General features: G+C 31.5%; 1 protein-coding gene and 1 long non-coding RNA gene across 9 annotated transcripts; both read right to left on the bottom strand.

The window, feature by feature from the left end:
- Window positions 1-841: 841 nt before the first annotated feature.
- Window positions 842-4612, bottom strand: LOC115989026. 8 transcript variants are annotated; one of them, XR_004091758.1, is made up of 5 exons: window positions 3950-4485; window positions 3718-3777; window positions 2424-2493; window positions 1721-1800; window positions 842-1414 (listed from the first exon to the last, which is right to left on the bottom strand). It is a non-coding gene; the product is annotated as an uncharacterized LOC115989026 (long non-coding RNA). The 8 variants fall into 8 exon arrangements; XR_004091752.1 differs by lacking the exon at window positions 2424-2493 and adding an exon at window positions 4492-4612 and having other exon boundaries at window positions 843-1414; window positions 3950-4227; XR_004091754.1 differs by lacking the exon at window positions 2424-2493 and adding an exon at window positions 2251-2322 and having other exon boundaries at window positions 843-1414.
- A 2959-nt stretch (window positions 4613-7571) lies between these two features.
- On the bottom strand, window positions 7572-9991 carry LOC115989415 (probable E3 ubiquitin-protein ligase RNF217). The gene is made up of 2 exons (XM_031113091.1): window positions 8998-9991; window positions 7572-7800 (listed from the first exon to the last, which is right to left on the bottom strand). Exons 1-2 carry the CDS (start codon window positions 9825-9827, stop codon window positions 7728-7730), a joined length of 903 nt encoding a protein of 300 aa, XP_030968951.1. The 5' UTR covers window positions 9828-9991; the 3' UTR covers window positions 7572-7727.
- Window positions 9992-10107: the final 116 nt, after the last annotated feature.

Raw genomic sequence — 10107 nt, forward strand, 5'->3', positions numbered from 1 at the left:
ATTTTATTTTTTTTAAAACAGCACACTTATTTTCACAACATTTTTTAACCTACATGTATTTTCATAACATTTAAATAACGTTATTAGAAATCTCTTACTAAACAAGCCCTTTAATGTAGCGAATTGTGAGTGATGAAATTAGGGATTTATAATTTTTTTTATCACTTACAACTTGTCATGTTCATAAATTATGATAAAAGTTGTGTGATTTGTTACTGTCAAAATAAAAAATTAAAAAAAATGAAAAAGAAAAAAGAAAAATCAAATTTGTGTGAGTTTTACTCTAACCATTCGGGCTTTGCCGCTTTAGTTGATAAAGGCAAAAGATACTTCTCTTTTCTTTTGTATTTTTTTAAATAACTAGAGGGAGTTGCACGTGCAAGGCACGTGCTTGTCTATACATTGAGTGTTTGTAAATATATCTCAAACTTTAAAATCTAAAGTTGACACCTTATTTTAGTGTTAAAATTTCAATTTCCATCCCATTGACTATATCAGTGTAAAAATTTAAAAGTGTAATGGACAACTAACCAATCCAAAATAACATTTTGATCCAATTGCATTAGCAATACATTTTAGTAAAAACAAGCCCTTAAAATCCCATTATAATCTATGTTGTAACCCATAAAAGAAGAAGAAAACAAGATTCTAGCTAATCATTGATGAAATTTAAAACACCTTGACAAAGTATCACTACCAAATATAGTTAGACACATCCACTACCAAGTACTATGTCTACCTTGTAATCATAGTTGACTTTAGCCATTGTCTATATCAGTGTAAAAATTTAAAAGTGTAATGGACAACTAACCAATCCAAAATAACATTTTGATCCAATTGCATTAGCAATACATTTTAGTAAAAACAAGCCCTTAAAATCCCATTATAATCTATGTTGTAACCCATAAAAGAAGAAGAAAACAAGATTCTAGCTAATCATTGATGAAATTTAAAACACCTTGACAAAGTATCACTACCAAATATAGTTAGACACATCCACTACCAAGTACTATGTCTACCTTGTAATCATAGTTGACTTTAGCCAATGGTTCTTTACAAAATCAAACAAGGCATGTTTTCTAACTAAATTCAACCACCGAAGCTTTCAGATATAACTCTATGCAAGAAGATGATATTATGTAGCACACATTCACATTCTAATGAGTTTCTTCACATCTCTAACCTTCAATAGCAGAACACTATGATTTTCTATAATTGTGAACAACTTGAATTTTATTGCACTTCATCTTCTACTCTAGTAGAAAACCAAAACTTAGTATCAAGCCAAGGAAGGGTGCTTCCACATCTAATGTGAGAGGAATCTCCTTGATCCTGCACAACTTGGTGTGCTTCATACATTAACCTCTTTGCTACCTGTTCCTGCTCCTAGATTGGTTTTATCCAAAGCATCAGCCTAGAAAGGGGGAAAAAATTAGAGAGTTGAAGCTTTAAAGGTTAATTCTAAAGTCAAGCAAACACTTGATACCCATTCAAAAATTGATAAAATAAGAAATAACATTTTTCTTCCCCTGTAAATGATAAAAGTGCTAGATTAATCTCCATTGTGTTAGTAATGAGGTAGAGTACAATGAACAATTTTTTGAATTAAGACACAATAACCACTTTTGGCCTTTTGCAATACACAAGGATCTATATAAGACAAGAAAACTTAAAAACAACAACAATAATAATAATTACAGAATCAGACAGCATGAAAAACCTCATATGTGACAGCATCCCATAATTCGTCATTAGCAAGGATAAGATAAGAACCTCAAGGGAAGCATCAATCTTTTCCTCCTGCAAGTTTTATAAGGATGTCAGTGGCTAATTATTCACAAAAAACTGAAAATAAGAAGCATGAAAGAGGCACTCTTAACCAGACTAAATGTATCAACTAAAGCTCTCTTAAAGAGGGACTTTTACTACTTTTGACAAGTGTCAATAAACAATATTCTTCTAGCAGAAAGCTAATTCACATATGTAGGTACATTGAGAAATGCCAGTATAAATTTTGTACATTTTCAAATTAAAAAAGATTATTAGTACCTATAATCATTCTTGCACTCACAAAGATAATTACGATGCAGGCATAATAATATCAGCAACTTCATTTGTTTTTCTTCTTAATAATAATAAATAAATAAGGTGATCTTAAGTTTTCATTTGAATCACCATTTACCATAGTAAGAAAGTAAAACTTCATTTACATAGTAGGCATCAAAAGTCAATATTTAGAATCACCCGCACCTAAAATTCTGGATCAACAGCTACATATTACATCGAGAGTCTATCACCAAATGCACAAGAAAGCAAGAACTCCTCCAACTCTCAAAGTTGGTGTGATATAATTTTAATCACCAAGACACATGCAATTTAGAAAATCACCAGAAATCTTGAAAATTAATGTATGATAAGCCTACCAGCCTACAAAACAAATTCACCAGCATTCCTCAATCCAATATGGCTCATTAGTTTGGTCTAGCTTGTGATCTAAAGAAACAAAAATAGTTGCAGAAATCACAAGATGATAAACAAATGAGATAACAAGTTAGCAGAAAGGAAACAAATAACATTTTAACCAAATCCTCTCACATTAAAAAGATATATATATATTGTTTGCTACTCTCCATTATTAAATGGTCAATACATCATCTTTAGTGGCACACTTATCAAAGGAACTCATACAATTAAATCAAGTAAGTCTCCAAGACAATGAGAAACAAATCCTTAAAGGGATTTTAGAGTAGCAACAAATAACACTCAACTATTCAGAAATGAATAAAAAATAAATGACACAATTGAATGTTTCCTATGGCAAGCCAAAGCTTTGGTAGTGGTAATAGCTCCAAAGAAATTGGAAATTTGGTAGTGTATCTCTTAACAGAATTCAAAATGAATAAACTCAACTCAAGGGATCAAAATGCATTTTTCGCTTTATCCTTTTTTGTTCTTCTTTCCATTTGAATATATAATGAGGGTTGATTTTTTTGGTTCATTAAACATTACCTAAAGCATTCAAACACATATGTTGCAGTATTTCTATAGCTGATCAATCTTGATATACCTTAAAAAGTAATAGTGATTTAAGGGTTGAATTAAGAATTTATCAAGATGGCATAGATGGAAGCTCGCTCCAAACTAACCTATTTGTGATCTCAAAAATCAGCATGATGAAGCAAACTGCCAACCACCCATTTATTCTCTAGAAGCTAGTTTCAAAGTGGTCTGCATCACATAAGTCCCAATATTGCTAGGAAAAACATTCACGTGGATTATAAATCCAAACATAGAGAGATATAATTATATTGAGTGTTCCCCAAATAATAGAATGAGACAGAATAATTAGCTGATAAGAAATACCACGTCATCCATTTCTTGGTGGGATAATGTCAGCAAAGATGGTTTAAACATGGTAAAAGCTGCTGATTCTGGTTTTTTTTTTTTTTTTTTTTTTTTTGCCCCTATTTTCTTTCGGCTGGGATGGTAAAAATAATAATAAAGGCACATTAAACTTTAATTAATTCTTTAAATCATAAGAAATTTATAACCATTCAATATCACATTAGACATCATAGGGCCTTTTCACTTCAAGTTATATAAAAGTCATGCAATTTTCTCTACATATTGGTAAACTTATAAAATCTTTAATCCCAAAACCATGGGGTTTGTATCAAAATACATAATTTTCAAATGGGTAAAATCAAGAACAATTACCATATGTGTAGCTATATAATTGGGCACAATTTTTCTCCCTAAACATGGCCACGAACCCATCTAAAAATTCATGCAAGACAAACAAAAATTAGCTCATTAACAATAAAATAAGCTAATACATATCTATTTTTCTAAGATAAAATAATTTAAGTCAAACATTCGGACTCACTATAAAAATAAAAATTTGAAATATCAAATACCAAAATTTTAAGGAACTAAGTTTAGAGCTCACACAACTCAGCATGAGATTTGATTCTGTGCACTGTGAATAATGGTCGATCACGCTGTCTCTAGTGTCAATCGCATTTGAGTTTCGTCTAATTTTCCACCATTTCCATAGCTTGAAGAATAAAGCCTCCTATTTTAACAAATATTTTCTTTGAGGCACATTGTTTCATTGCACCTTTAATTGTGTTAACACCAAAAGTGAGAAATATAAAAATAGAACCACCTGTTGGTTTGTATTACTCTACCATTTCCTCACAGATCAGCAATGGAACCACGACAAAGCTAGAAGGAAGTGAAATTGAATGACAAAACTTTCAAATACCAACACAGATTAAAGAAGGATATCTAAAACAAGAATGGAAAACCCACTGAAATTTCAAAGAATTGGGTTTTGGCGAAATTCCTAGCCTTGAGTCAAAGCTTCCATCAAACATGTTTAAAGGCTCACTACCAGTTTTGTGAAATCAGTATCTCAGTATAATAAACAAAAGAAAAAGAGAGATAGAAATCAATCAAACTATAGAGAAATTTAGAAATAAAAAATACCTGTCGTATGAACTGAAAGAAAACACCGAAGCAACAAAACAGTCCTCTACTTTTCGATTTCCTTCTCTCAAAAATTGACTAAACCAAACGCACTGTAGATTGAGCGATTCGCTCTTTTTAATATAGGTAATAGAAATGAGTTCTTTAATAATTATAAATTATAAATTTTTTAGTATTATATACTAGATTCTTAGTTTTTTTCATTGGTTCTTTATGCTTTAATTTAATATATTATCTAAGTCAAGTTTGGTTTATATTTAAATTCTTTTTTCACTTCAAAAATGAAATTTCTAATACAAAATATTTTTGTAATTTGAATTAAATTTTTATAGTTACAAAGTATCTGCATACTTAAATATTTTTTGTTTACTCATATTCATTTTATTTTATTATTTTCTTTTTATTAGTAGTTTGATGAATTATTGCTTACTTTTTTTTTATATAATAAAAAAAAATCTAAAAGTGATACGGGTATAACATTTATAATTATTTTCTGAATATATATATATATATATATATATATTAGGTAAAAGTAAAATTAACATAAACATAAACATTAACAAGAGAAATTTTTTTTTTTTTTGGTACCAATAAAAGTATATTATTTTTATTCAAATATGTTAATGTGTATAATGTTGTGGGCTTTAGGCTCAATTAAATTACTTGTATAGCACACATTTTTATACTACACTCTTACTTGTACTGCACTCATATGCCTCATATATATAAAGACACTCGTGTATATTGTATTTCACCGTGAAAGAATATACACGAGTGCCTTTATATATATGAGGCATATGTGTGTAGTACAAGTAAAAGTGTAGTACAAGAATGTGTGTTATATAAGTAATCTAGTTAGGCCTAAAGCCCACAACATTATACACGTTAACAAAATATAAACATGAGAATTATGCAAAATTATTCCATCAATATTTGAATCAATTAGGCTATTTACAAATCAATTTTTTTTTACTATAAATGCAAGAGATGAATAAGTTTTGTTGTCTTCAAGCTCTAAGAATGTATTAGTGCCTCTCCTAATTACAACAGAATTATCATTTTATTAAAACTACTTAGTGTCTTAATTAATCATGTATGTATGTTTTAAATTTCTTTTGAAATTATGAATTAATACATAATTTTCCTCCCTCAAACCAAAATTCATAGTTTCGTCCTAGTATTTTATGCTTTGGTTTAAGTTTAATAGATCATCTATGAATTAACTTTGGTCACATCTTGAGCATCCAAAACCATATTTTGGTCACATCTATGCAAAATGGTTCACAATCTTACTTTATGAATATCATGACTCATGATTGAATCTAATTACTTTTATTTTTGTCTTTTAATTTTACTTGCCGAAAAGTGTGATACCCTATATTATATGAGTTCAATCTATAAATCTAAAGCTTACCATTCTTCCCTCGAGACTGCAAGTGAAGGGCCATGACTCTTGAGACAATCCAAGTCAAATGGTCGATGATGGTGTTCTAAGTTCAGAGGGAATTTGCTACAAATTATCTATACCACTACTGGATGAGCCAAACTAATAGAAACTGTCTCATCAAGGTTGTCATTAGAAGAAGGCGCAGGCTCCTCTTGTCTTTGCACATTCGCGATGTGAGGAGCTAAGCTATAAGAGATGGGATCAGAGGCAGTGTAACACTACGAGGGATAAGGACATTTTGAAACAAAAGCCTTAATGATGACACTAGGAAAGGCAAGGACTAGCCTAGAAGTTGTATATAGTCTCAAACACATGAAAGATAGCATGATATATATGAGGCAAAATTTGCCAAACAGTAAAAATTCTGAAAAATTTTAGTCGGACAGCACGCGTTCAAACTTATTTAGTTAGTTAGAATGTTTTTGAAAGTCGAGTTTGGCAAACTCGACTTTCGGCTGGAATACAGACACAATAGTGGCTTTTTTTTTAGTGGCGTTTGTCAGAAACACCACTATAGGTTGCCTATAGTGGCGTTTTCTATAAACGCTGCTATAGCCACTAAAAAAACGCCACTATAATGTCTGTTTTCCAGCCCAAAGTCGAGTTTGCCAAACTCGACTTTCAAAAACAGTCTAACTTCCTAATTAACTTTGAACACGTGCCACGTGCCTAATTTTTTCCGAAGAATAGTCTGTTTGGCAATTTTTTCCTATATATGATTATAGGCTCATGTTTTACAAATACTCCAAGCCAAACTGCAAGGTTTCTCATTAGATTTAGGCTATGATATCATATGTGAGGCCAAAAAAATTCCTCTTTTGTTCTCCAATCCACAATTCGCAAATTTCCCTGTTGATTTTTTTTTTTTTTTAATGTGAGCTTGGTTCACAAAGTGAGAAAAGTAAAGAATATTTTGGGCTCGAGCCCGTTTAAGCAAGTTCAATTTGGATGTGTCTATTACACAGCCTTGGGCTGGGCCAACATTCAAGTATACTTCATCTCATAGGATTTCAAGGTTTACGACTGTGTGCAAAACACACATTGGGTTTGGGTCTTGTAATATATGTTTCCTTATCAGGCACAGCTAGTTTGTGCCATTGAGAATTGGGCCTTTGTTTAAAACTCATAGCATGTCTTAAGCCTCTTGTACCAGCTAAAAGAGGAATTTATTGATTTATTAAATAAATTTAATAGTTACAATGGAAGTGGGATTTGAATCTAGGTGTTCAGTAGGAGAAATCAATTACGCTACAAGTAAGAGGCCATTCTCATGTTCTAAACTTTTAAGGTCCATGATTTTATTTGACTTTTTATTTAATTGAAGGTGTGACTTTCCTTAATAAAAGCTTTTTTTTTTTTTTTTTTTCCTTTAATGTAGATTAATGTTCAAAAATTTACGATGGATAGATATTTGGTTTAATAATAATAAATAAATAAAAGTTCTAAAATCTAGAATACCAACTACTCCAATATATAGTGTATATGTTAAATTATCAATAACTTATATGTGTCTAACTGGTGGCTCAATCTTTGGTTAGACTATTCCATTAAAACCCAATGGGAGATGATTGCACATATTTGTGCACACTGAAACATTAATGCAATTCCACCATTCAGTGTATATCTATATGTACAAACCATACATAATGCCATGCAAAATATAAAATTCTTGAGACCTAGTCCTATAATGCTAACATTTTTATCAATATTAAGAGCAAAGGATGTGGTAATATATCCATACTAACAGTACAATGTTTATGATATATAACATCTTCATAATGATTTTTATTTAATATCTCTGGCAACCACCATGATCGTTAGTCCACTGAGCTCCACATCCATAGCAAAACTGGAACGCACACCTGCAACCAAATAAACAATATATTACATCATCTAAAACCCATGGAAACTCCTATTTTGGACTCTCAAGTTAACTAATCAAATATATTAATATTAAAGTTGAAGTAGAGAGAAATTTTAATTAAACTTCAAATTAGATTTCAATTGAAAATTTGGAATATAATTTTTCACCACATGTCTCTCTAAGTTTAAGTTTTTTTTTTTGGTTGTTGTCAAATGAATTATTCAGTATAAAAGACAAGAAATCCAATATAAATTAATCATCAAGAATCAAATAAAATTCTAATTGCATTTCAATTTTACACTAAGTGTCCCTCTAATTGCCCACTAATTTGATCTCAAGTTGTTTTTTATTTTACATGGGCCTCACTTGTGTTAAGTGTCATTCCATCTCTAATTTCTTGCTAAGTGTCTTTATGTATAGATTTATGAAACTAAACTTAAAAAATATAAAAACACTCATTTAAGAATATATTATACTTCTATGTTAATTTTTTTAATGTGTGATACTTCTAAACTATTTTAAACCCATCTAAATTTACTTCTAACCCATTATATTCTAATCCCATTTGAAACCATTTATAATCCATTTAATACAAATCCAAATTTTCTTGCAAAAACGGATAATTTGTTAAAATAGCAAAAGTATTATTATTATTATTATTTTTGGGTGTTAGTTTAGCAAAAATTGTATAAAGATTGATGTGAATGATCTATATGGGCTATAATTGATTAGTATTAGTCCATGCACAAAGTGCTTGGCATCTAAAGGGGAAAGGGTTCGTACAGAGTTCGCAATGTATAGTTATAGATTTTATCATACAACTGACGTAAAAATATGGATATTACATGTTATAGAAAACAATCAAATTCTCAAGAACTCTAAACACCCATATTAGCCCCACACACACACTCACACAAAGGAAATATAATAATACTTTTTTTTTTCTACACCGCTAATTATGTTATTTATATATGGTAATCTAAGCAAATAATTGATATAATTACGTACCAATTACATGACAATATTGGTTTCAATTCGTTCGACTCTAGTTATCAAGTAAAATAAATTTTGAATCTCATCAACGTCAAAAAGAAACTGATTGGTATTTTATCTCGATGGTAAAGAATAATCATCTTATAATAGATCTCATAGATTTCAAATCCAAAATTACATGACAGTGAAGAGCAAAACTGACCTGCAAGTCATATGTAAACAACCTTCAGTCCTCTCCACATAATATTTGCAATGGGGACAACTCCTCCATTTCTTCTCCTTAGCAAGCTCCCTGAAAATAAGATCATCCCTCTCTTTCTCATCCTCATTCGGTCTCTGAAACGCTTCACAATCCACCCCTGAATGCCACGGCACAGAACACTGTGCACAGAACAATCTATGGCAGAATGGACACTCTGACTCCCTAAAAACTTCTCCTTCTTCATTATCATTCAGCAACATTGCTGAACAATCCTTGTAAGGACAATAAAACCTCTGGGAACCAAACAGCTCTTCACATAGCGCCTCGCCCCACCTGTCCAACACGTCTTTGGGAAGCACTGCCCTGCAAGCATCGAGTTCTATGGTACCCTTGCAGTCCAATCCAGGGCAAGTAACAACGGTTATGCTCTCTTGGATCTTTGTGGTAACATGTTTGCCAATGCAATCAGAGCAAAATGAGTGAACACAGCTCTCAATTTTGAACATTTCGTCTCTATCTTTCCTTTCCACACAAATCTCACAGAAGCCATGCGATGATTCTCCAGCTTCTTTTGTAGGCTCTGCTTCTGGGGTTGGAAGAATTGCTTGTATTTTTGGTGATGATGGTAATTGCAATGAGGATGAGGCTTTCTTGTTGACCAATCGGGAATCGATCACACAGCCCATAAGAGCCTCTTGGAGCTGCAACTCTTCTGCACACTTTTCATCCATTACATCGAAAAAAATCCAAGCTTCTTCCTCATCAAAAACTGCTGAGGAGTAAACATCATCCACACACGTAAACTTGGGAGAGGCTGATTCTTGTGCCATATTACAAGTTCTGCGTCATATTACAAGTTCTGCGTCAATGATCTGTGCCTTTACTCTCTCTCTACTATGTTCTATGGAAATGGAAACGACTATTATTTTAAAAATGACTTAGGCTGTAGCATTGTTTTTTATAGGAAGATTAGGAACTTCGTCTAGGGGTTGCAACTTTATCTAAAAACCAATTCGAACTTCGTCTAGGGGTTTATTTTATCTCTGTTTTTTGGTCCTGAGCTACTCGCTGAAGTCCTATTATTTAATTGGAACAACTTTCTCGTACGTT

The sequence above is a fragment of the Quercus lobata genome, chromosome 5 (assembly GCF_001633185.2).
Source record: "Quercus lobata isolate SW786 chromosome 5, ValleyOak3.0 Primary Assembly, whole genome shotgun sequence".
In the NCBI taxonomy this organism is placed as follows: domain Eukaryota; kingdom Viridiplantae; phylum Streptophyta; class Magnoliopsida; order Fagales; family Fagaceae; genus Quercus; species Quercus lobata.

Excerpts from the sequence above, each read along its gene's own strand:
- LOC115989415 (XM_031113091.1), bottom strand. The coding sequence starts at position 9,827 with ATGGCACAAGAATCAGCCTCTCCCAAGTTTACGTGTGTGGATGATGTT. Across the intron at positions 7,801-8,997 it reads TGTTTACATATGACTTGCAG|GTGTGCGTTCCAGTTTTGCT; the intron begins GTCAGTTTTGCT and ends ATTTGGTTGCAG.